The 26,989-nt window shown below is 46.5% G+C and overlaps 1 protein-coding gene across 12 annotated transcripts in view; it reads left to right on the forward strand.

Annotated features, from left to right (window-relative positions):
* Positions 1-26,989, forward strand: part of AKAP13 (A-kinase anchoring protein 13) — a 332,086-nt gene that overhangs the window by 274,124 nt on the left and 30,973 nt on the right. For 10 of the 12 annotated variants that reach the window (XM_047086640.1, XM_047086628.1, XM_047086631.1 and 7 more), the window contains 4 exons: positions 1,384-1,516; positions 7,959-8,133; positions 22,540-22,607; positions 24,744-24,810. In XM_047086640.1, coding sequence (XP_046942596.1) covers positions 1,384-1,516; positions 7,959-8,133; positions 22,540-22,607; positions 24,744-24,810 — 443 coding nt within the window. The remainder of the gene's footprint in view (positions 1-1,383; positions 1,517-7,958; positions 8,134-22,539; positions 22,608-24,743; positions 24,811-26,989) is intronic. The other 2 variants (XM_047086632.1, XM_047086636.1) reach the window with 1 other exon arrangement.

Below are 26,989 nucleotides of genomic sequence, written 5' to 3' on the forward strand. Positions count from 1 at the left end.
ATGCACACGTGTCTGCGTGTGCATGTGTGCAGGGAACTGTACCTTAGCCATTTTAAGCTTTAAAGCCATTTTCTTCTGCCTACACGGATATGGCTCATAGCTTTGTCCGAGTAAGTGAATTGGTTCCTTACTTGACAGCAGGCAGGTTTGTATTTTGACTCATTGTTTACTATTATATTCCTCTTGTCATGCTTATGGGGTTCTAAAATATTCTAATGTAAGCATCATGGGGGCTCTGATTACTGCCCTGCACTTGAACATGGCGTCTTTTCGCAGAGGCATTGGTTGTGACTCAGTGATCCAGAACTCTCAGTATGAATGCTTCTCTTTGTATTTCTGTCGTACTTTATTTCTCCTTTGTCTTCTCTGGAAAAGGGCTCTCACACCATTTCCCCATTATCGTAATAACAGACTGCTTTATTTTGTAAACAGTACTTCATGTATAAACAGACCTTAGCTCCTGAAGAGGATTGTTCCCCCTCTTGAGGGGTGCCTCTGTCCTCTCACAGAGGCCCTTGATGTAGACACGGCTTTTCTGTGGAAAAGTTCTTAAAATAACGATTGTAGAACACCTGGGAAACGTAGTGTAAGTAGATTCCTTTTCTGTGGAATGGCTTGTGTCTACAAGTGCCCCGCATTCTCTGAGGAAGTCCACCATTGTGAACTTCCTGAGGTCCAAACATGTCCATCTGTGATGGACCCGTGTAGCCTTCCTGAACAAGTAGATCAGTACCCCTGGCTCTGTGTGAAACTCCTACAGCAGAGCTTTCTATACTCTCCTCCCTCCTAAAATTGTGCAAAGCTGTATGCACCAGTATTGATTGTCCAGTGTGCCAGAAGACTAAAAAAATGGTGTGTGATTTCTGCTTTCAGGGAATTTGGATGTGCATTCAGTCATAAAAATTCCTTTACAGCCTTTATTAACACGTCCATCTTTCTGTTATCTTTATGAGTTTCTTCTCTAGCACCTATTTGATGCAAAGGTGTGTATAAATTGAGTGCTATTTTAGATTAAGAAGTTTCAGATAAAATAATAAATGAATAATTGACAGGCTCTTTCACACCAGGCCACTAAAAATCTATTACTAAAAACACTGATGGCCGAGACAAGAAAACTTAGCCAGGTTTTGGGACCAGAACGGTTTTGGTTTTGGGACCAGCGTGGTGGTGTCCTCTGTTCTCAGGTCTTACTCTGTGGAACCGCTCAGCAGCCTCTGTCCGTCTGTTCCTCTGCTGCTCGTTGTCATGTGTGTGCATAAGTTGACTGTGACTTGTAGCTAAAATGATACATGGTTATGAAGAATTGTATTTTTTGGCTCTGTGTTTACTTTTTAAAAATTTCTGTAGTCTTTTTTAAAAATCACTCTTCTTGTTTTTATTTAGTATAACAGAAGAGACCTATAGTTTCCTGCCTCAAAGCCCCTCCAAGAAAGATTTTGAAGGCAAGAGTGGAACAAAAGTCAGCCGCACATTCAGCTACATCAAGAATAAAATGTCCAGCAGTAAGAAGAGCAGAGTAAGTACCGTTGGGGGCATTCCTTGCATGATGGCCTTCGTTGGTCATCTGTAGGCTCCTGTCACAGCCTGCATGCACCCAATACCTAATTAAATAATGAGGACGTAGGGGAATAAGCACAGAGATAATCCTTGAAATGGCCTAATACTTGAAGAAAAATAGCAACAAAAGGTAATACCACTAATTGGGTTTTTACTATATGCTAAGAGCTTTCCATGTATTATTTTATGTAGTCGTTTCCATAGCCGTATGAGGAGATCCTGTTCTCCCCTTCCTGGGAGTAAGCTACCCTGTGAGTGTGTGCTGCTCACAGCAGTGGAACCAAGATTCCGATCCCATACTCGACCACGTGCCTTCGTCAGTAAACTGGGTTTAAAATGCACCTGAGGATTTTATGCCAAGATCAGGAGATTGAAAATATTTGCATTTGGGTTTAGAAGTTAGAAGGATTGGGGCGCCTGGGTGGCTCAGTTGGTTAAGCGTCTGGCTTCGGCTCAGGTCATGATCTCGCGGTTCGTGAGTTTGAGCCGCACATCGGGCTCTGTGCTTCGGATTCTGTGTCTCCCTCTCTCTCTGCCCGTCCCCCACTCACACTCTGTCTCTCTCTCCTTCAAAAATAAATAAACATAAAAAAAAAAGAAGGATTTCCCCACAGAAAATTATAAGAGACTTTAAGACAAAAGTGGATTCTTCGATTTAGTCCTGACTACGAGGCTGTTGCAGGGTATTGTCTTTCATGCGTTAAAATATTTAAACATTTTTTGTCTGTTTATTTTTTCCATACTCCTGGGAATATTTGAAATACAAAAATAGATAAAAACCACCTGTAATAACCCCACATAGAGACAGGTACTCTTCTCATTTTTTTTCAACGTACTTTCAAAAGAAAGGAAGACAAGGGTTTCCTTTTCTTATACTGATTCCCAGTGCTAAACCAAAATCAGTTCAGTGTCACCTCAGTGGGAGAGGACCTTCTACCTTCCATTCACCCACCCACCCACCCAGCCAGCCTCCAATAAAATAAAGGAATATCTTTAAAAAAAAAAAAATTTTTTTCTAAATGGAAATCAGTGACAAGCTCTTGCTAAGGAATCACTATATATACATGTGTGTGTGGCATGTCCATACACACACACACACACACACACACACACACACACCCGTACCTACTTAGAAGTAAGAAATACAAACGCTGAACTCAAGAATATTGTTGTAAAAGTATACCCCTCACACTCTCCCCAAGCCACCTGCCACCAAATGTAACAAGCCTCTTAGGCCCTCAGTTAAGTGGGCTGCTGGAAGTAGAGCCCATGTATTTTACCGGGTTTTATAAATAAGCTGCCTCTCCTTTAGCCAATACTAGGTTCAGTGATGACTCAGAGGAGTTTTTCCACAAAACCTGCCACCGAAATTGTGTTTTCATTTTTCTTGCCTGGATGCAGAAGGGGAGAAAGTGGGGCAGTCAGGAAAGCGCAGGGAAAGATGCAAGGATGTTTCCAGAATAATCCTATATATAAGTATTAACTTCATAATTAAAGAAAATAGGGTTGAGGTTAAATTCAGGACAGAATGCTTAGCAGTGTTCTGCGTACTGGCAAGAAGGCTTAAACAGAGTCTTACCTGTTGTACCTATCACTGCTGGCTGGGACCCTGGCTGGCATCAACAAAAGAAAATCTTGGCAAAGATCAGTGTAGATTAGCTAGGTACTATCATCAAATGACTTCTGTAGCCTCAGCATTCTGCTAGGTGCTAATAATGCTCCTAAAGAACTAAAGATCATTGTCTTTGAGAAATTTTATGATCTATTTGGATGCTTTCAAGTGTGTTTTGTTGTCATTGTTCTGTTTTTAGACTGTGAGGTCTTCATTTGGAAGACCAGTAAATGAGTGAAGAGTCCCCTTCCCATCCATCTCCCCAGGGATGTTGACTTTCAGGGCAGAGTAGTGAATACGCCACTGATCGCATTAGTGAGAGGACACAAACACACATAAACAATGTAAGACTAAATTTAGAAACTGGAACCTGACCTTTATAAAAGTCTCATCCCAGGGGCGCCTGGGTGGATCCGTCAGTTAAGCATCCAACTTCGGCTCAGGTCATGATCTCATGGTTCATGGGTTCAGGCCCCCGCATCGGGCTGTGTGCTGACAGCTCAGAGCGTGGATGGAGTCTGCTTCAGATTCTGTGTCTCCCTCTCTCTGCCCCTCCCCTGCTCATATTCATTCATTCATATTCTCTCTCTCTCTCTCTCTCTCTCTCTCTCTCTCTGTCTCTCTCTGTCTCTCTCTGTATCTCTCTCTTTCTCAAAAATGGATAGATAAACATAAAAAAAAGTCTCATCCCATCCTCCATACTTTACAAACTGAAGTACAGAGAGCTATGCTTCAGGTCACAGAACTAGATATTAGGGCAGAACCTCTTTGACTTCCAGCAATTAGTGCACTTCATTTCCTGCTCACTCATAAATAACTTCAAACAACTGGCATTTGCTAGTAGAATGAAGAGAAAGGCAGGACAAAGGAAGGAAATTGTTAGAGCAGAGTCTGGCAGAGACCATTATCAGTCGACCCTTAGTGTCTGAGCATCTCCTTTGCCAGAATGACAACACTGTTTTGCAAAATGAGCCTGGTTCCTCTTTTCACGCTTGGCTTCAAGACCTTTGGGGGCTCGTGCTGCCTCTAGCAGTGGAAACGTTCAGAAAATTACAAATCTGAAACATGGACTCGCAGTCCATTTCCCATTATCAGGTGTTTAGAAAAGGGCCCACTGGCCACATCCATCAAGAAGGTTAAGAGTGAGCCGTCTTTCATATGGAAGAGCTCACTTGTGTCAATGCACCAAAAGAGAGTAAGAAGTAGGGGAAGTAGTGAAATGATACATTTTACGTCCAGTTACATTAAATGCCCTGACTTAATATGCCATTGCACTGATAAGCTAGAGCTTTCCCCTACAGAAGCATTTCCTTCTCTAAACGATGACAAAAATAAGTATTTTCTTAGTGTGATGATGCGCACTCTACCGTTTCTCATAACTACTGGCTAATGTCATTTCTCCCTAATGTTAAAACAATTGAAAGTGTGACTGTGGATATTAATATTAGTTTTTCTTTTGAAAATAATGGTTTTACTGCTTTTAACTTATTTTTAAAAGAGCTACTCTTAGAGATCTAACCTATTTTTATTAACCTAGTGTACAGTATAATCAGTCCTAGTTCTTTTAAAGGAAAAATTAAAGCATTTAGTGAAGATATATTAAATTGCTACCTGTAAATTCTTAGCAGAGTCTCTAGGAATGGTTTGGAAATTTTTACTTTTCTTACAATTAGGTATGATAGATATACTCATGAAAATAGTTTGTTGTTATTAACTTAGATATAGCCCACTGTTCATTGTTATGTTATTATATGTGCTTAAGGGTCGATTTATATGTTGGCAACTCTTAAGTAATATTCTAAGGAGCCAAAAGTCAGCCACTGTGTAACAGATTATTCACATTTTGCCTGTAGCATGGAGTTCTCTAGATAGGTGTATAGATATTATCTAGGTAGATAGATCTAGGATTTGAGAAATTGAGTTCTGGCCCTTCATATGTCCTTTTAAAACATAAGCAGTATCCGACATGTAATTAGATAAGCATATTGGATGTTTTTTAGAACGGGGGCAAGCCTAAACAGGAAGTGTAACAGGAAGACTGGCGGGTTCTGCTTTTGTCTTTAGCATCTTCTCATAGTACCGCTTCCTGCCAGTAAGTAAGTTCGCTGGCTTACAGACTATTTAAACACTAATGTGCACCGTGATCCCGTTCACGCAGAGGAAGTGAAGTGACCCCCTTTAAACCAGCCTGTCCCACTGATTTTCTTCTCTAAGCTTTCCTCCTTGCAGATTAGCCGGGAGATACGTGGGCAGACACGTTTACACGAATTCTTAATCTGACTTGAAGTAGGCATTTTGGGGCAAGGGCTGTGCTCCTGCAGACCTGCCCCTATCCAGCCCCACCTCGGCGTGCCCGTGCTCGGCGTAAAAGAGCCGACCCCGTCAGCCGTGCAGAGGAGCCGTGTGCCAAGGCTGGAGTCAGTGTTAAATCCAGTTCCCTCTCTGCTCCCTTCTCTGCTTAAACATGGGCAGCGTGTCCGTGGCTTCATCCCAGCATGTTTTGCAGTCATCCAGAGTGCTCTCTGGTCTTGTCTTTGTAATGGCTTGTCTAAAGCAGTAGGTTTTGAAAGGGAGAACTCGTTTTCCTTCTGAGTCCCCTAGTGTAGTTATTTCCTGCCTCCTTCCCTGAAATACCGTGGGCGCCGACTTCCCCAGCCGTTGTTGAACACGCAGAAGTCACACTGCAGAAAACAATGGGTCACCACTCGACCACAGGCGAAGCAGACCTCACTGAGAAGTGTTCTTAGGAAGCATCCCGATTTCAACACCATGAGGAGTCTTTCTAAACAGACAGAAGATGTGTTCCTTAACTTCTAAGTGTTAATTGGCCTCAGTCCTTCCAGACTGACTATCGTGTGGCCGAAGCACCGTCCACACACGCTGCATTCTGGGGACTTCGTTCTGTTTCATTTCCAGGGTACTTGGCCTTCCTGGCAGCATGCAAATGGTTAAGCTTGTCTTAAGGAAACAAGCAACTTCAGCCCTCCCTCCTTCCCTTTCTCAACCAGTCCCTGGCTTCCTCTTACGGTTTCTCTCATGGCAGCTCGAAGCTGCTACGCTCTGCCCTGCCGGCATGCGCCCCTCCTTCTGTGACAGCACGCTTCCTGGCATGGGGGTCGAATCATGTCGGTAAAATGGGGTCGGTTTCACGAAGTACCCCTCATAACAGTGAGACTCACAGGACCAAAACATGGGGAGGTAAGAGCCTGACTTCTTTAAGGCACTAAATCCTAACAAACACAGAAAGAGACCGGGAGGCAGGGGGGGGACGGTGGTTAGGTTACTGTTTTGTTTTTATCCTTGGAAGAACTAGTTTGGATTATTGTGAAGGATGAGGGTATTATTTATTACTTATTCAGATTTGATGAGCTTTGTGAGGTTGGAGAGCATGTTAGTTGCCGTGGATGAGTTTCTCAGCTCTTGGAGCACGCATTAGCTTTCTTGAGCAAGGAGGCAGATGCTTTTCAGTTTAACGTTTACGCATGGAGAAGCCTGTGGCCAAATGTGGTTAAGAGCGAGAAATACTTGGAAAAACTGCATTTGCTCTTGCTTGTTATTAGAATGTTACGTACGTACTTCAGCCATTACTGATTTTCACTTAGAACAGTTTCCTGTTTTGTAAAGTGAAGTAGTTTGTTTTTCTCCCTTTCTTGTCCTCCTTTTTGTGGTTCTAAAGTGTAGCAATTTGGCTCTTAGATTTTTGATACGTGTTTCGTTCGTTAACCAAGGGCCGTACACGAATCAGACCTGGCCAGCACTCACCAGGTCAGTATGGTGGACAGGTTCTGAATTAGGAAGTCAGAAGGCCCGGGTTGTGATTTGGGCTGCCGATCATTTGCCGTGTGACCTTCTGTGAGTCAACAAACCTCTCCAGCCCTTGGCAGTGGAGAGGAGTGAAGAGAGCAGAGCTGAGGAGTCGGCCAGATCTGGGTCTGCATTCCAGTGGGGCCGTGGTTGGCATGTGGGCTCAACTGTAGTATTAAACACCCTGTGCCTTGGTGTCCTTGAACGTGCAGTGGAGATGATGGCTTCTTCACTGGGTGTATGTTCCCATCTGTGGTGCTTGGCGCATAGTAGCTGCTCAGAGCTGGTGTCTGTGATCCTGATCTCCTCGGGTGTACAACGGGCAGCGCGATGCCCTCCCTTCACCTCACAGTTATGGGATCGGGTGCGGTAACGCACACAGAGGCCTTGATTCAGAGTATGAGGTGCTTGGTAGTTTGTCACAGTGGCTCGCTTCGGGGTACCTGTCCTGCAGGGATTATTTTAGATCGCAACAGCGGTGTGTGTCTATGTGGGGGACGGTAATACTTGTGGCTGGAAGCAGTTGGAGGAGAGCCCCCCCGAGGAAAGCTTCCTGCTGCCCCAGGCTGACGCAAGAAGGGCTGCTGTCCTTCCTGCTCCCTGCCTGCAGCCGGCCCTCAGCTCGTGGCCTGCGTCCTCCATGGGCCGCGCTTGGGGGGAGGAGCGGCGTTCTTGGCTGCCCCACGTTCCCCTCCTGCAGCTCCAGAAGCCTCTTCCAGGTGTTGGTCCTGGGATGTTGTGTCCATCGGTCTGAACAGCCGCTGAGCAAGCCGCTGACAGAACTGCTTGGCCTGCCCGGTCTTCCCGGAGTGTGTCTCATGAAGCCCGAACGCTCACAACTTTCAAAGACCATCGTCCAGGACCGCACTCCTGACTTGCATCCCAAACACTCGCCACGACCCACCGTTGACCACATGCCGTCCGGGTGCCCGGGTGAAGGGAAGGCTCTGGCGTCCAACTAACTCTAAACTCTTTTCTTTGGCAGGAAAAGGAAAAAGAGAAAGAGAAAATCAAGGAGAAGGAGAAAGATTTGAAGGAGAAGGACAAGGACAAGAAGACTGTCAACGGACACGCTTTCAGTTCCATCCCTGTTGTGGGTCCCGTCAGCTGTAGCCAGTGCGTGAAGCCTTTCACCAGCAAGGATGCCTACACTTGTGCAAGTAAGTGACACGCCCCTTCCTTTGAGGCACGGCTCTGGGCTTGCCCCAGGCTTCCCGCCCATCCACCCCGTATCCCTTCCTGGTGTGTGTGGACAAGTCAGCCTGTTGTGTCTGCCTTTAAACATCAGGAGGGTCATCAGTTCTCGATGTAGAGCATACAGCCTGTGTGTTTTTGCAGAGAGCCCCAATCTCTTATACGCCGTTCTGTTGTCCTGGAAGTCTGTGTCATCATCAAAACAGCCTCGTGGCCTCCAACTCAAAAGCCACACAGCAGTCCTTTGTCAGGCCGTATGCGCTCATTTTTTGGCATGTGTGTCGGCCATTTGCCAACATCAAGTCGTGGTGACTCCCGAGGGAAGGTACTTTCGTGGGCAGAGATGTCCCGTATTGACCTGTCGCTGACCTGATCAGAAGCACCTTAAAGCCCCGTCTGTTAACCGAGTGTGGTTCCTGGTTTTGATAAGATACTGTAAGGCAGAGGGTGGCTAACTTTTTTTGTCAAGGCCCACCAGCAAGTGTCTTAGGCTCCGTGGGCTTCACGGTCCCCACACAACTACTGAACTCTGCTATTGTGCAAAAGCAGCCACAGACAATACATAAACCAGTGAGCATGGCTGTGTTCCGATAAAACTCCATTTATAGACAGGGAAACTTGAATTTCATGTCATTTTTATATATTATAAAATATTGGTCTGTATCTCAACCATTTAAAAATGTAAAAACCGTTTGTAGTTTATGGGCCGTACAAAAGCAGGCTACCAGCTGTATCTGGCAGAGACCCGGCTCTAAGGCACCGTATCTCAAAACTGTTGTCGTTAGATGGATAGAAAGTAATCATTGCAGCGCACACACCAAAGAAAATTTGTGAGGCCGCTTGTGGCCGGAACTGACCATTCTGGAGATCGAGCCACCCCCAGGCCCAGCCCAGTCACCCCGAAGGCAGAGATGATTAGCACCGTGTGGCACCTATAACGGGTTCAGACAAGATAGTGACTAACTTAGACGCCAAGAAACACTTCTCAGACTATGGTATTTATGACGTTTCTTGTTCTCAGTCATTTCTGTGGAATACCCCAAGGGATTTGTTACCAAAAATAATTAACTTACTGAAATTTGCAACGTTTAAAAGCTCACTTGAGCAGATTCGGAACTACTGCAGAATTGAGTTCCGCTCACTTGCTTTCTTGAAGAGACAGAGTGGAGTTAAGCCAGCACACAGCCCACAGCCCGGCTTGTCTGCACCACAGCTGTCGTGGCTTTCTGAATGACTAGCTTTACCATCACGTCCTTGGAAGAGGACTTTTGTCGATATATCCCAAATGTTGTCTGCAGCCCTGTTGGTTGTACTGCCCTACTTTAAAAACAACACCACCTCCTGGGAGGAGCTCTTCTCGAAATCTTTATGCATCCTGTGGGCGGATCCCACACACGCTTAGGTCCTCCCCAACATGCGACTCACCAGGAAGTTGAGAGTTCCAGCGTTAGTGGTAAGCTTTATGTGACTTCTAGGAAACGAGGGGCCACCACTGTCCACTCCCCCCTGCATGTTACTGTGGGGCCCAGGTTCTGTTAGGGCACTTCCCTAGGCCATCAGCCGAACGCGTTCGGTTTTCTTGACACAGTCAGCTCCTTGGTACTGGGATAACTTGGTTACCTAGGGCAGCAGTCACCAAGCACTTTTTAGTATGTTCGTGCATCATTAAAACGTCTTTAGCCTACTCACGCAGGGTGTATATACGTGTGTGTGTGTGTGTGTGTGTGTGTGTGTGTATACACACTAGTTTATTTTGAGAGAGAGAAAGTCCCAAGCAGGCTCCGTGCTGTGAGCACAGAGCTTGACACAGGGCTCAGTCTCATGAACTATGAGATCATGACCTGAGCCGAAATCAGGAGTCAGACGCTTGACCGGCTGTGCCACCCAGGCGCCCCCAGGGTGTATATATTTAATGCAGGAATTACACACTTGTCCTATACCTTACTTCTAAAGAGCCCATTCCAGGAATAAGAGAAGTCAGATTTGCCATTGTCTTGTGTGCTGGTTAGCTATTCATCTTCTTAATAATACTCTTAGGTCAGTGGGTTCTTTGCAGGAATCTGTGTAAGTCCCTTTTTCATTTTATTTTAGTTGGAACCAAATATACTCTCTAAGCCCACTGCATTGAGCACCTGTGAATTTCCATTCACCACAGCGTGCTGAAAGTGAGCAGATGAGGACAGGAGCCTCTGTTACACATCCCCAGCTTCTTTCAAGTGCTCTTAACCTCCAGGGCCCTCTCGGACATCTAAGCGCAACACAAAGGGCTGAGTGAGGCACCAGTACATCATCTGTTTATTAATTCTGTTTCTCTTTTAAGTCCATATAAATGAGAGCTGTAAAACCTCCCCTCCCCGTGTCCCAAAGAATCATTTTGTGTATCCCTCCTGCAAAGTGCCTCTTCTCCATTTGAGGGGCACTGGTCTCAGAGAAAAACAGAAAGACCTCGTATTTCTTGATTGACAGTATGAACTGATATTCGAAGAACTTCATCAGTGGAGGAGACTGAACACCTGCTTTCTGCTATAAAACAGAAATGTTCAATGCAATATATTAATAAATAATAAATAAAAACACTAAACTAATACATAACCGAGCCTGCAGAAAGGGAAATCCCTGAAGAAACTCCTAATCAGAGCAATGAAGAGCCTCCCCGTCAACCGAGGACAGGATGTGTGGTTCGAGGGCACAAGGTGGGAGCTGGAACTGAGACTCCCGAATGAAACCAGGAGCTTTAAAGGCTGCAACGTCCATACTGAAGGACCTAGAAAAACTCCACCCACTGGCCCTTCAGAAGCAGCAAGGAAACTTGCCTTCGCCCAGGGCTCTGGGTGAAAATTCTGCATTATATATGAATCTGGGGTTCAAATGCACACCATTCATACCTCGAACTAAGAAATTTTTCACAAGCGGTTTAATGAAATCCCAATCTGAAAATGATAAAAACACTAAGGAAGCTCAGCAGAAATAAATACAGAACTGAACCGTAGGGTCACCAGTAAAACAGGCTTCCCACGGGAAGGAAAATAGTCCTATAAAGCCGAAGCTGAGTTTAAGATAAAAAATACACGGATAACACACAAGGAAGTGAACCACCATGAGGAAGTTAGCAAGTGCGTAGACAGGGGAAGATGTTGAGAATTATTAAAAAGTTAAAATGAATAGAATTTCTAATGTAGGAACAGAACAGCACAGCTAAGGCGTAGATGTGAAAAATAACAATAAAATTTCAGGAGTAGAAATAGCCTTGGAAGGATCTTTGTGGAGATTTTTCAGCTATTTCAGTGTTCCACATCATCAGTAGATTGTTCTGAATTCTGTTTGTTTATAAAGGAGGAAAATGACTTCCACTCTGTAACCTGTTGCAGTGAAAGGAGAGCTGGGTGAATATTCTAGAAACTCTTATGACTTCAGACTGAATTTATTCTTTACATTTAACTGTCAGTAATTATGCACGTGAGTTCCTTAAGTGAAGTTCTTCAACAAAGACTGGTCACCTGAACTCTGCAAAACATGGCATTTGGTTTTATGATTCATTCAGAAGCCTCCTGTCAACAAATATTTATTGAGCAGCAGTGTGTGTCAGGCACCTTTTTTCTTTCCGATTGAGTATACTTGAGGTATAACACTGGAAATTGAAGGTGTGCAAACACGTGAATTTGATACATTTATATGTTGTAATGTGATTGCCACTGTTGCGATATTTAGCGCCTCTGTCACATTACGTAATGTCCCTCCTTTCTAGCGGTTGGCGAGGGCTTGTGAGAAGAGTTCTCAAAGCGTCATAACCCTTGGTACCTACTCACTGAAGCATGATTCGTAATGGGGGAGAAGGTAAAGACACTCGATATCCATCCGTAAAATGTCGTAGATTCATCAGATGGAATTTGGAGCTGGGACTAAAAAGGGTCGGCCAGCTCTTTCTGTAAGGGAACTGGCGGCAAGTGTGTGAGGCTTTGCAGGTCTTTCTTGTGGCCGCTCGGCTCTGGCCATGGTCAAGCCCTAAGTAGTGAACGTGGCCGTATTCCCGTGAGACTCTGCCCGCCAAGTGGATAGTTTGCCAGCCACTGGGGTAGCTCTGCAGACACAAACAGGCCTCCAAGACGCTTTGATAAGTTGAAAAGGCAAGAAGTAGAACTAGATGTATGATCTGAACTTACGGAAGACCAGTGAGACACTAATTGTTGGTGTAAATACACAAGAATATTTAACAGGATATACACCAAGCTGTTGACAGTTTAAAGGAAGAGACTAGGAGAGGAGAGGTTAAGGGAGGCTTCAGGTTTTATTTTATACTCTTATTTAAATTTTTTAATGACTGTACTTCTGTTATTTTGTATGAGCAGAACCAAAATGCAAACCTTGGATCACTGATAATTTTAAAGGTTTTTCTGGTTGTCAGCTGGTCTCTGATGAAGGAGCAAAATATGTTGGTAGTATATTCCAGAGCTCAACAGACAAAGAGCAGAATGGTCACCAGAGAGCAGTCGCTTAACAGAAGACTGGAGAGGTGCCCTGTCCCCACGATACTGACAGCAGCAGCTTGAATAAGAACAACGTAGTTGGTTCTGCAGACTCTCAGTGCTGAGGTGTGAGGTGAAATATCATCAGAAGGTTTAGGGACAGAACCTGTGTGGAAAGGAAAAGCTTTGTTGAAGACCCAGAGAATTTTTTGCATTGTGCTCTAGGGAACGGTAAGAACCATTGGTTTATGGCTGCAGTAGCGGGATGGCTCCGGCCGTGACTGGCTGCAGACACCTTTGTTCAGTGTAAATTTGGAACGGAAAGATTGCCTGATTCATGTCCAGGACATGTTTTGTCTTCTCCTGTCCTTGGCTTTTGTGTCTGTGTTCTTTCTAGGTTACAGCAGTTGACTTTTATCCTCCTCGGCTACATTAATTCTTAGCCTACGTGAGACTGTGATGACTCAGGCTTAAACGTGCGGCTGGCGCAGGATCGATTTGTCAGATAGAAACATCTGCCGTAGCGTAGGAGGGCGCACCTCTTTCGACCGCAGGCGCCCTAGACCCATTTTTGTTTTCTTGATGCCTCTTCCTGTTAGACACGAATAGAACTTCTCTTTGCCGGACTCCCTCCGTGAGGAAGCAGAGCTAGGGTTTCCTGGACTGTTGAGCTGCTCACACTGGTGGGAGAGCGTGTGCTACAATTTCTCCCCGAGAGGGGGACCTGGGACACGTCTTAGAAACGTCTGGGGCCCGAGGACCCCAGAGCAACCCATGAGGAAGAACTAAATGTAGGAGGAGACTCGTGGACTTAACTTACCAGCCACAAGTCCATGTAGTAATTAGTTGAATAGACAGGGCAGTGGTTTTCAGGATGTTTTTTGTGGAACTGTTTTGGAAATTCTGCCGGTTTTTGAATATATACATGCATATATATCTTTTAGACTAATTTTAAACCTGCATTAACAATCCATATGCTAGGGACGCCTGGGTGGCTCAGGCAGTTAAGCTTCAGACTTCGGCTCAGGTCACGATCTCACGGTTTGTGAGTTTGAGCCCCGTGTCGCGCTCTGCAGTAACAGTACAGAGCCTGCTTGGGATTTCTCTCTCTCTCCCTCCCTCTTCTTCCCTCCCTCCTCCCTCTCTCTCTGTCTGTCTCTCTCTCCCCCCCCCCGCCCACCTTCTCCCCCTCTCTCAAAATAAATCAACTTAAAAAAAAAAACCACATGCTCAAAAGTATAACCAGATTTTAACATCAACATACTAACTTTAGCTATCAGCGTATCTGTTTACGTTTTTTCTTCTGTCTCTAACTAACTGAAGAAGGTAACGTGATTGTGAAGGAAGCCATTTTTAAACTGCTAATATTTGAACCTGCTTACGTATATGAATGAAGATATCCTCTATATTATGTACACAAAACTAAATACGGGAATAAACTAGATGCCCAAGTAGTCAAGTGAGTTTTACATATCCTAGGCACCTCTGATTTCTGACTTGGGGATCCATTAAAGCAGCTTCATTGTTCTCATTTATTGACTTCAGCGAGAGTGTTAAGATCGTAAGTCAGTCTGTCCTAAATATTTTACATTTTTGATGGCACATAATATGACAGTATTTCACTTAAGGCTTTTTAAAGTAGAAAACCGGTAAAACACCAGATTGGCTACTAGTTTTATGCTAACAGTGTTTATAATGGGATGGGACTTTTCTGGATTGAACCTCTTTGGTTTAACTTGTAAGCTTTAGCATTAAGTCGCCCGAGGAGTCTGTTTCTTCTGGAGACAAATTATTTCGTGGAGCCCAGTGTGTCATCGCTAGAAGCTTCTCTGTTTGGAGGGAGAAGGAGCATCAGAATGTCCTCAGCCAGTGGCTCTTTGCTTTCTGGCAATTGCTTGGTCTAACTGAAATGTCGTAAGTCATCTAGGCTCCACCTGCTCTGCAAAGACAAGGGGAAAGAATGATGTTTTTGAAGTTTAAATGGGAAGAATCAGACAGCAGAAAGGAGCAGTTTGGTAGTTTCCCCCATGTGCACCTAAGCTCCAAAAATACATGTTTAACTTGCATACCGGCCCTCCTCAGAAACTTCGGAGCTCTGCACTCGGCTCCGGGAGAGTGTGGAAGTGGGCTCAGCGTTTGGTGGTGGCATTAAGATTTGTGTATGACAGTGTGCAGCCTGCCACTTAATTAAAAAGGGGGGGGGGTGCGGATCAAGGCTTGAAAGCGGAGGAGCGATATGTGGTCATTTTCCCAAGGGAGCAGAAGTAATCTGCTGATTCTCTCCAGCCTCCTGAAGAACAGAGCCTGCAGTGAATATTCATGTGTGTGAAGCACCATCTGTTATCTTAGCAGGAAGTGGAAAAGATGAGTAACTTAGGGACTCGGAATCCTCTCTCCCTTTTCTCCGTGCCCTCCCGTGCTCAGGATCTTCCCAAGAACCTCAGGAAACGTAGCATCCCTCCAGTCCGTCACTTCCCTCCCAGTAGCTTTCCTTTTTGGTCTAATATAACCCTCCTTGCTGACCCCTGCAGCCTCACCCCCAGGCACCTGCTTCGTCAGTTTTGAGTCGTGGTTCAGAAAGATCAGCCATGTCACCCGTCGTAATGAAGGAGGATGGTGGCCGATACTGATGGGCTCCAGTGTTCCAGATGTCATCAGTCCCTTTAACATATCCCTCTGCACGCGTATACTAAGTGATTCAACAGGACAGCACGTTTTCAACATTATCACCTGCTTTTGACTCTGCTGAAGTACAGCCGAACCAGTCTGCAGTACATCCTAATTCTGGGTGAAAGCTTGAGTCCCTTTCCGTGGACTTGCGTGGAAGTGGTCCTGATCATAGACACCAGAAACAGCAAGGAGCAAAGGCTCCATAATAGTTCTTTGCAACCTGCTTGTGGCGGGAAAAGAAGCAAGGACTAAAGCCTCCTGCCAGGACTGCTTCCAAGTAATTCCGTCCAGCAGAAACCTGGCAGAATTCACCTCTCGCTTTAACTTTAACAGAGAAAGGAAAGAGTGTGTTTCCAATTCTTACTTCTTCCACTCCGTAAAGCTTCCCTTGAATCATCAGCTGTTCTTTCCAGCTGCCACAAATACTTTGGTCTTTGGAATGTGTGGTGGAATCCTTCGGAGTAAGGAATTCATTATGTTTGGGTTTCGGATCGTGTTAGTGGTTCTGTTTTATTTGCTTTAAACAGACGTAAGATGATCTTGAGATGATTGTTGATTTATTTTCTGTTGTGTTAGCAGCTTCTGAGTACTTTTGTGGTAGGTTGTTTCTCTTGATTAAAAAAATAAACAAGTAGATCAGCTGGAATCAGAGTAGGAAACATGAGAGTTCAGAATGCATGTGATGGTCAGATTTTTGCTTTGGATTTTATTATCCAGGAAGGCAGCTCTCTAGATACTGTTTTCTGGCATGGAGAGTTCATTGCTTGTGTGACATAGTAAAAGCAATTTATTGTTTAGGGAAAAAGAAGGTAAAAAGAAGAGCCTAAATCACAAAGTCAGTTCTTATTCAAGCAGAGCCCTGCATTCTGTTCCATTTTTGTTTACCAGTGTTCTTCTGAAAACTGCTGTTATGTGAGCCTCTCACCTGAGATGATTTGGCTCTTTGTTGTGGCTTTCCTCTTTATTCTGTGCATCAGCTCTGTGGTTATTACACCGGCAAGGAAGAACATTTTACGTGCATTGTAGCTAATAAGCTGCCATCCGTCCAGACCACGGTGTTTCACACTCCCCAAAGATTTGAAACAAACAAGTTGCAGAAAGCACTTTGGAGCATATATTTCTACATTGGTTCATACCTAAATAGTTTTGTTGTTATTGTTGCTGTTGTTTTCATTGTTGCTTGTTTTGTTTTCGTTTTCCTGGTTAGAGTTGAAATGATAGGAGGAAGTTGCACATTTCTGTCCTTAAAAGTGACCCTTCAGCCTGCTCCTTGAGAAGGATCCAAGAATTTTCCCCCAGATCTGTGTCTGTAAGGCAGGACTCTAGCATGTTCCCTGAGGATGATCAGTGGACTCAGGGTGGAAAGGTCCCTCACCTCAGAGCTCAGCTTAAGAAGGCCAATCCTTTAGGGGTGCTGGGTGGCTCAGTCGCCTAAGCGTCCGACTTCAACTCGGGTTTCAGGCCCCACATGGGGCTCTGTGCTGACAGCTCGGAGACTGGAGCCTGTTTCAGATTCTGTGTCTCCCTCTCTCTCTCTCCCCCTCCCCCACTCGTGTTCTGTCTCCCTCTGTCTCAAAAATAAACATTAAAAAAAAATTACAAAAAAAAAAAAAGGTGAATCCTTCCTGCCATAGCATTCCTGTGCCCAGACCGTTCTGTGATTTCTGTTCCATTTGGCATGGTCATTGCTCTTATCTTTCTTTAAAGCTGATTTTCTCAAGCTGGTCTCTCTGACAGGTAGTTTTTGGTTTTTCTGCTGAAAGAGAAGCAACGTGTAGTATATAACAGTTCACCACAGACCTGTGGCGGTTGGTGACAGGTTAAAAAAAAAAAAAATGTATCAACAGAGGATATTTCCCAGTTCTGTGGGTTTTCCTTCATATTCTTTTGTTTGATGCCTCTTGGTAGTGAAAAAAAAATTTTGTTGTTGTTGAAGGCTGGGCTGTTTGCATTTAAGTTCAGAGGAATCTAATTAGGAGTCGGCACTGTTCTCGTAAACCACCGTGCTGAGACCTTTTTTTTTTTTTTAATAACTTTGAAAAATGAAAGCATATTACTTACTGCTCTTAGGAAGTCTTTTTTTTTTTTAATAAATAAATAAAAGGCCAAATAATTCTTTGATCTCCCTAACAACATGGTATGGTTTGTGGCAAAGAGCTTGACTCTATTAGATTTATCTTCGGCTCTTGTGTTCTTGGTAATTGTCTGTTTTCCGAAACAGAGAGTAAGGTTTTAACCTCATGACTCTGGCTGATGTCAGTGGGCCAGAGTTTCTAAATCACCCCCACACACCACTAAAGTGGGCTGTGAACTGAGTCCAGAGCAACTTGGTAACAAGCTGAGTATTTTCCAAGTGGGAGCTTGAGTATGTTAGGCAGACGGCCCTGCATGAATTACTGATCGCTGAGCCTCGCCACCCTATTACAGGGCACAGTAAAATATCAGCCAGGGCATGAGTTTGGGGAACTGTCTCAACTAAGAAAGTGGGGGAAAGTTGTCTTTTAGATGTACATTCTATTACGGCTGCTCTTGCGTCTCATCGGTTGGAATTGTCTTTTAAATCTCAGACACCGGCCTGAGAAGTTGAATATTGCTGAAGTCTGTTGAAAAGTGATGGCACCACCCCCCAAACCTCCCCCAAAATCGTCTTCGTTTCGTTCTTTCGGGAGATGGACCTGATCGGGGAGAGAGGAACAGGCAGGGTGCAATTTGGAGAATGCTGATGGGTCACTTGTGGATCAGAATTAGCGGCCAGTCCTCAGGCACATCCCATCCCGTCTGTTGCCCAGAGATGCCATAAACCTTACGGATTTTCATAAAACCAAAGAAGAAAATGTACTTTTGTAACTGGAATGGAAGATAGTAAAAGCTGATTGAAAATTGTTTTTACTTTTAGCACAACTATGATTGACTTTTTTTAAAGAATAAGGGAGTGTTTTCAAGGAAACTCCAGGAACTTTGAAGGATATTAAAATGTGTTAACACTAGGTTTGGGGGCTTTGGTTTTTTAGATACTAGTACAAAATAGTACATCAATGATGTAACAACACCTGTGGACTCACTGCTCAAATGAAAAATTAGTAACATTTTGTTATATTGCTTCAGATTCTCTCCCAGTTGTAAAGAAATAAACCAAGAAAGTTGAAAACTACCCCCCCCCCCAGCGTTTTTCCCTGCCTCATCCGGTGCCTCTTCCTCCCTCCCCAAGGACAGGCACTATCATGAATTCAGTGTGTATATAGTCTGAATTTCGTCATTTTATCTTCTACGTCAACAACCCTTAAGTCTTTGTAGTTTACATAAACGGTCCCACACACTATTCCTCATTCTGCAATTTGCTTTATTCTCCTCAACATTAGATCTGGGGGAGCCAGAACACTGAAGCAGCTTGAATCCAGATCGCTGACTTAGAGCTCTTGTATGGTGTTCCATTTTATGAATCTCTCAAATCTGTCCCAGTACTAAGTCACTTGGGTCATTTCTTTGTTATAAGCAGGAGTACACGGGACATCATCACCAGGCTGTCCACCAGGAAGGGAATTGCTAACTCATAAAGGGGGCACGTTGTCAACTAGCTGCCAAATGACTCTTCCAAAGTGGAGATGCCAGTTTCCAGATACCAGGGCAGATGCTGAGCGTTCCCACATCACCGTTTCCCACCTAGAATTGGCAGGCTTTTATTTTATCCAGCCTGGTTGGATACGAAATGGTGTTTCTCTGTTGGCTTAGTTTGCGTTTCTCTGATTTCTGGAGAGGTCAGGCGCCGTTTTGTGTGGTTAAGTTGCCTGTTCAGTCTGTACAGCTTTTCTTTCTGTGTCTTACTGTTTTGCTACGAGTCTTTTAATACTTTCAAGCTACTGTTATTGTGTGTGGCGGTACATTTAATCGTGTTTCAAAATGCGTGGTTTTCCTCGTCTGTAACATGGGCTTGTTAGTTTCTGTCATCTGCGAACCCTTGCACGTCTTCTTTTGTCTGAGTGGAATGGAGTGAAGGAGAGGCTCTCTCTCCTACACAGGGCAGGGCCGGACGCATGGGATTAAAGAAGAGGTGTGTGAAACACTTAAGCTGAGCAGGGGTGTGTGAAAGACGGAGGGAAGATGGCCAGGGGAGCTCTGAAGCCTCTGCGTGAAGAGCCGGCGGCTCATCTAGGCCCTGGAGCTGGGTGGCCGCGCGCTCCCCAGCCTCTGCATGGCAGGCGTCCCGAGTGAGGCTGGGGCGCGGGTGGGCGAATACATCTGTCTTGCTGGGAAAGGGCTGCGGGGCTTGGCCTCCACTGCCGTGTACACTTCTTGCTGTGGGGCCGGCAGCGTGGAGCCCACCTGCCACCCTCTTGAGACACCTGGTGCTCCTGTGGGCCAGCAGCTGGGAACAGGGGTGCAAAAATTGTAAAACACAAAGTGAGACTCCCACAGGGAGCTTTCTGTCCAGGGGACGAGTGTGTCCGGGACAGCACTGTGACAGGCGAGCACGGAGTCCCCCCAGTGCAGATGTGGGGACTCTCTCCTTCCCTGGGGGAGTCGGAGAGGACGTCGTAGAGCTGAGTCCTTCCAGCCCAGTAGGGGAAGGGACACAAGTACAAAACACCGTTTTCTATTCAGGGCCCACAGGCATGGCTGAACCTGGTGAGGGGCTGGACGTTCAAGCAATGCGTGGCGGGTCTCGTCAAGTCAAGCAAGAGATACGATCCTAAAGGTGACAGGGAGCCATTGAAGAGTTTTCGGGAGGTGAGAGGCAAAGAATTTAAATACAAATCAATAAAGACGTATGGTCCAGCCTACCTGTTGCCTCTTTGGCCCTTCCTGGAAGACCGTTGGCTGGAGAGGCGTAAAGTCTTGAGCCAAGCTTCCCTGGGGTCTAGATCCTAGGAGTTGCATTGCATGATGGGAAGAAGGGCATAGCCACGTTGGCATCTCGGGAGTTAGGTGGATTTCTCTTCGTGATTCTGCTTTTTCTCTCAGTAGTAAAACAGCAACTTCTTTATCAAAATGGGTCATTTTCAAGTCTCAGAGAACTGGACAAATTAACAAGCGCCAGTGGTTTCCGGTTCTTTAGTGAGACATCCTCAGACTGTTTTCTTTTACTGATTAGAATGAGTCATTCCCCAGGGGTCTTTCTGCAGTGACCTCTTTATGCCCAGAATGGGACATTGCTGAGAAATCCCGGCATTCCCGTTCAGGGGTCCGTAACCTCTCTTCCACTGCTGACTGGGGCAGCTTCCCCTGCTTACATGGAGATGCTCGCAGACTGTAGAAATGACAAGGAGCATGGCATCGAGGTCACTCCCTCACAGTCTGCTCCCGGAGAAGGAACACAGCAGAGGCAAGAATACAGTTTTGACGGAGTTGAAACCTTCCAGGTTGTTCCTCTTGTTGATGCCTGTGTGAGCCTTCCCCAGGGGAGCCTCCCTTCCTGCTGCCATCGTCTCTTCTGGTCTGGTAACATCAGAAAGGTGGCCAGAGAATGTCCCATGGGGTAGAGTTGTAGAAGTTAGCTAGATGGGGGCCAGAGGCAGGCCTAGGAGTGAAAGGCCTAGAATACAGCCTCTTCCCCACTCCCCGACCATGACTGCAGACCGGTTCACACTCTGACCCATCCATCTCTGGACTTGCCCCCAGTAGCCTCTTGTGTGGTGGTCGCCTCTGTCCAGACTCCTCCAGTCAGGGCCCCTCCCTGACCGTGCTCTGAGGGGTGGTAATTAGTGGTAATTCAGGTAGAAGTTGAAATGTCACACTGCATGAACCTCGTGGGACAATTCAGTGGGATTTACTTTGGAAAATTATTCCCTTCTTTAAGAGTTGGAACATGAAGAATCTTGTGGAATTAACAGACCGAAGGAACTTAGGAAATGTGGACCCTCCTTTCATTTGATAGCTGGGGAAACTGAGGCCCTGAGAACAGACTAATTAACTAATTAGCAGAGCCACGGCCTGAATCAAATGTGGTTTCATAGCTGTTTTTCCTGTGCCCCTCTTAGTGTTAGTAAGTTGCTATTTCACATTCTGTAAAATGTGTCCGGGCACTTGGTGTTTGGATACAAGAGGCCTAGTAGGGTCTAAAGCGGACATTTAAATGGGTGCCGTGAGCCAGGCACTGTGGTAGAGAGACTTACAGGTTCCACAGCACACAAGGGTCCCTGTCCCAGAGGAGCCCCTGGGGAGGAGAAAACCACAAGCGCCTCACAGTGCGGCGTGGCTGCTGGTACCGTGGGAGAGACCCCCGAACCAAGTAGGCGGTGCGGGCGCGACCGTCGAGGAAGGGCCTGTGGGAAGAGGCCGCTGGGGCCCGGGGTTCTGGCATCTGCGTCCCTGGGTCCTGTCCTCCCCGGCGCCCCTCCGCTCTGCCAGATCCACACGTCTGCGCTGCGAGAGCGTCTTGGCCCCCGGTGAGCGGGCTGACACGGGCAGGACCTGTGCTTCCTGCGTCAGCGTGTGAAGCGTTGCCTGCTGAATGGTGTCTGGTTTCTCTTGTCAGGAAGATGCTCTCGTCACCGGGTGTCCCCGCAGACAGGTCTCTGGGCCTCCTGGCACAATTCTGTTCTGTGACTTCATAGCAGCAGTAAGAGCTGACAGTGACCCTGCTGAGGCACAGAGGACTGGGTTTTTACATCAGCGGCTTTGGAGCTAAGGGAATAAGAAAGAAGGGCTGAGGTTCCCGTCCTTGGCAGATGTGGGCTCTGCCCCGTCTTTCCGGAAGTCATCGCCCGCTTGCTCCTGGGTCGGGCAGGGCTCCCCAGATGTGCCCGGGGGGTTCTGATGACCTTTCTTCTGCGTCGCCTGGCTCGGGCTGGGTTGTGCAAAGCTCAGGGTGGTTAAGATCCCAAGTGGAAGCTTGTAAACAGGTGAACTCTCGGATCCACGCTCTGCCTCTGACACCGCTGTGCAGATTGCCCAGCTCCCGGAGAGGGGCTCTGCTGCTGGGTGTCTTTGTGCCTTAGACTTTCCGTGGCGACGGCAGATGCTTCTGCTTTTTGTATCGGTAGCCTCTCCGCTTCCTGCCTGAGCGGCTCCACACTTGTAGTTTCCACTAATCACAAGTCGCATCTGCTGTCATTTCTCTTCCTCCAAATGACATCACACGCCTGCTTTCTGGAAGGGAACCACAGGCTGTAGTTGCAGTCAGAGCCGGATTCTGACATGTGAGTGACTTCGCTTGGGAGTCCACAGGCTGCCACGGCAGCGTGAAGTCAGACCCTGGGATATGTTTGCCCGAAGTCACCTTGAGCTTTGCTTGTTTTTCAGGTTGCGGTGCTTTCGTCCACAAAGGCTGCAGAGAGAGTCTGGCCTCCTGTGCAAAGGTCAAGATGAAGGTAAGACGTTTCTGAGCGGACCAGTCCTCGGGGTTGGGAGAGGCCAGGTTGTGGTTTTTGTTTATTGGGATCATTTGATACCAAGACTGAGACCAAAATAACCAGACTGTAGTTTGTCTTTAAAGCCATGGAGTCTCTTAGTTAACGCACTCGGGAGCCTGTGGGTTTCAGAACTCCCACGTTAAATACACATTTCTCCATGATGCAAATGTGTCTGGTGGTGTTACGGTGGTTTTCTTCTTAACCGTGTGTGCCCGCCTGCCTGGACGGTCACACACCTGGCTTCCTCCCGGTGCCATTCGGGGGCCTTGACCTCCCGAGGAGCCAAGGCGGGAGGGGAGGAGGTTAGGGTTTGGCACAGCCTGCCTGGCAGCACTTGAGTCCGCAGGGCACAAAGGGGTTGGCTCTGGGCACATGACACAAGAACAGGAAGTGCCAGGCATGTGGTAGCACCTGCTCTGGGAACGCGCGCTGCACAGTAATGGGCGCTGCTTGTCAGGTGGCCCTTCAGGAGAGTGGGTGTGGGGCATACCCCTAGGTACCCTCTGTGGTTTCTGGTGTTCCGGCCACCCATAAATCAATGTCCTTTTGTTCCTTGTCCGAAGAGTGCCCTCCATCTGCCGTCTACACAGACGCTCAGGATGCTGCCTCGGTCACCAGACATTTATCTAATTGCAGTGGCCTCATGCTTGAGTGCGCATTAGAGCCTGCTCAGGGACTTGTTAAAAGACCGCTCTCTCTGGCCAGCTCCCAGAGCTGCCTGTTCTGGGGCAGGGCCCGGGAATTTGCATTTCCCGCAAGTTCCCAGATGATGCGGCTACCGCTAGTCTGAACTAGTGTAAAAATGATAGGCTTCTGAACCCCAGATCTTATCAGCCCATGGACATAAATTTGTTTGGCTCTTGAAGTAATGTTTTGTTTTTGTTTTTTGGTTAATGCAGTTATTTAAAAAATCGCATTTCATATCAATTTGGATTTCTGATTTCTCCTTAAAGAATTGGAAGATCTCACAACCCTGGTTATTTCCTCTTACCCAGAATTACCGATTTTCACCTTGCTTGTTTCCCTTTTCTCCGTAGTATTTACCACCTTCTCAGGGTCTGTGCTTAACAGCTTGTATTATTTATTACATTGATTTTACATGGTCTGCACTCCCCAGCCCCCCACTAGAACGTAAGCCCCAGACTTGCCGAGCAGTCTGAAGTCAGGAATGTTTGATCTGTTGATTGATCCTAAGCATCCAGAATGGTATCTGTCTTCTGGGTTTCCTAAATGCTGGGAAGATGGACGGGAAGTGGTAACGCACTGGGGCCCCAGTGGCTGCCATGCCCTCCACAGGATGTGTGGATTCCCTCTCCTCCCGCTTGTCTGTCGTTCGCTGCCTGCCCGGCCCCACAGCATGGAGTTTGTGATCTCTGACAAGACAGCGCTGCTGGGAACGTACTAGGTTCTCGTGATGGAAATGTAGCATTCTCCCCTAGAAGAGAACACAGCCTGAAAGTGGGGGGGAGGGGGCATTTTTTAATTTGGAAACCACCTGCTTCCACTAATGATTTCTCTCAGGGTAATTGGTGTAGTCTGTAATTTCTCACTCAAAGTGTTTCTGTCAGATGCTACAACAAAAGCCTCAACTAAAATTAGTGCTTCACTTGAGAACTATTTGGTACCTTGTTAATGCTGGCCACTGGAGAAAGAGAAAAGGGCACAGAAGCTGGCTTAGGGAACCCGCATTCTAGTGGGGAAGGTGGTGAGCGGGCTGTGGCCGTAAATGGGGGAGAATCTCCGTGGAGGCCTGTGCAGGATTCTCAGGGGCTTCCAGCCACCGCCTTGGGAGAGGAGGAGAACGAAGGTGATGCTGGCTTCACTGAGGAGGTAGTTCTCGCCTGGTCTTGAATAGAAGAATGTCCCATGGCGAAGGCACAAGGGCATTCCGGGCAGGAGAGGCAGCCTTTGTGGGGCCATGGCACTTGGTGGGTTCAGAAGAGAGCCAGTGGGGGTGACGGGCGGGATGCTGTGGCCCGTTGGCCAGGAGCCAGGCTGGCTCTCTCTCTGCCCTAGGCTTCTTGAAGTCTACAGAAAAGAAGTTGTGGACACAGCCTTCATCTACTTATTTATTTCCTTTTCCTCTTCGTCCAGCAGCCCAAGGGGACCCTGCAGGCACATGACACGTCTTCGCTGCCCACGGTCATCATGAGAAGCAAGCGTAAGTAACTCCGCCCTCCTCTCTTCCAGCTTTTTGACTCTCTGGTTCAGGACTTCAACATACTTTTGTAGTAATTCATTTGTTACTCTTAATCAAGATTTGAGTATTTATTTCGTGTTAAGTTAGAGAAGGCTGCAGGTTCACTGACCAGAAGCTTAATGTTCTGCCATCTGGCTGTCTTAGAAGGCTCTAGAAGGGTGTGTGTACTTGCTTAAAAGGCAGCCCTGTGTCCGTGTGTTTAAGCAGGTGACCCCGTGCATCTCGAAATTCCTCTTCCGAGGGTCGACGCTTGTTTTTAGCGCCTCACAGTTGCACAAAGAAAATGAGATCTTGCTGATTGAACTTCTTAGTTCATAAACTGTGAAGTTAAGTAAATCATTCTCTTTTTTCCCAGTGACTTCAGGTGGTACAGAAAACTGCGTAAATGACACTGTTCCATCCACATCATGCTGCCTTCACCAGTGTGTGCAAGGCTCCACTTTGGTTTTCCTTCACGTTCTCCCTTTTTCGCTCTCCACTCCCCCATGCCTTTCCCTCCTTAGCACCCACTGTAGTTATTTAACACATCTCTTTCCACTCAGCTCCGTTGTCACACATGTCTGTCTCTGAAAATGTCTCTTACTGTTTCACGTGTCGAATTTATATTACATAGGACCTACGCTTATTCATCCTTTTTTTTCCCCATCTGTCACTTTGAGATCTGCGCGTGTTGTTAAGTGTCAGCTGTTGCAGACTGCAGGATGTGCTCTTTCACAGACCTGCTCCCCACTTTCGTTATCAGTCCCCCCTCCCCGCCAAAATCACCACAAGTGACGCAGCTCTGAGTATCATCTTAATTGACCCCTACAGACACCTGTGTGGGACTTACCCCAAGGCAGTGTTTTTCAAAGTGTAGTTCCTGGATCCGTCGGAAGTGCAAGTTCCTGGGCCCCGCCCAGACCTACTGAATCCGAAATTCCAGGGGTGGCGCCCAGGGCGGTGCTCCAGGCCCTCCAGGTGAGGCTGGTGCTCTGGCCTGAGAACCAGTGCCGCTCGCCTGGTTGCTCTGAATTCTTCCAGGAGATGGGGAATTCCCTTCAGGGAGATTAAGGTTGCTGGCTGCCCATCTCTGCGAGTAGATTTCTGGAAGAGAAGTTTCGCCAGACCGACAACCACTTTTGTCGGTGATCCAGCCTATTCCAGCACCTTTTACCAGTCTCATCTTCCTTAACTTTTTTTCCGGGACATTATCCCTCACTTCAGAAATCTGTTTGCTTCCATATCAGATAAAATGACATCTTTTTTTCTTTTTAACATCTTTTTTTTTTTAAGGCTACCTGTCTTATGCCAGGTCGTGTGTGTTACCTCTGACCCCCACATGTATTTTTATTCCTGTGTTACCACCCCCCCCCCCCCCCGCCACGAGTGTGGTGTAAGAGTACAGATAGTGGATTCAAGTCGTGTGGGTCGGAGCCAAGCGCTGCCTCTTAATAGCCGTGTGACCTTAGACATTTATTGCATCCCCACTCCGTCCGTTGTCGAAACGAATGACGGCAGTTTCAGTGGGTGCTCGACAGGTTTAAACGAGACCAAACCTATAAAGTACTTAATGGTAGGCCTCCTTAAGTGTTAGCTTTGGCTACTGTCCCCATCACCACAAAGAAGGAAACTGAGGCTCAGAGATACTAAGTCACTTAACCTGAGTGGAGTAGGGATCGGTTTCAAAGAAGGGAAATTATAACTTTCACTACCGCCCCCATGCTGTCCTTTGAAAACAAAATTGTTCTGGGGCGCCTGGGTGGCTCAGTCGGTTAAGCATCCGACTTTGGCTCCGGTCATGATCTCGCGGTTTGTGAGTTCAAGCCCCGCGTTGGGCTCCGTGCGCACAGCCTGGAGCCTGCTTTGGATTCTGTGTCTCCCTCTCTCTGTGCTCCTCCCCTGCTTGCACTCTGTCTCTGTCTCTCTCAAAAATAAGTAAACATTTAAAAAAAAATTTTTTTTTTTAAAACAAAGTTGTTCTTGGGGTGCCTGGCTGGCTCAGTCAGTGCAAGTCTTGATTTCAGGGTTGTGAGTCTGAGTCCCATATTGGGTGTAGAGGTTACATAAAAAAATTTTTTTTTAGTTTAAAAAAAAGAAACAAAGTTCTTTATCACTTTTAGGGTTCTGCGTAGCATGACCTCACTCAGCCTCTCCAGCTCTT

The sequence above is a fragment of the Lynx rufus genome, unplaced genomic scaffold, assembly GCF_022079265.1.
Source record: "Lynx rufus isolate CCGP_SWC_20201006 ecotype Redwood Valley unplaced genomic scaffold, mLynRuf1.p SCAF_21, whole genome shotgun sequence".
Lineage (NCBI taxonomy): Eukaryota > Metazoa > Chordata > Mammalia > Carnivora > Felidae > Lynx > Lynx rufus.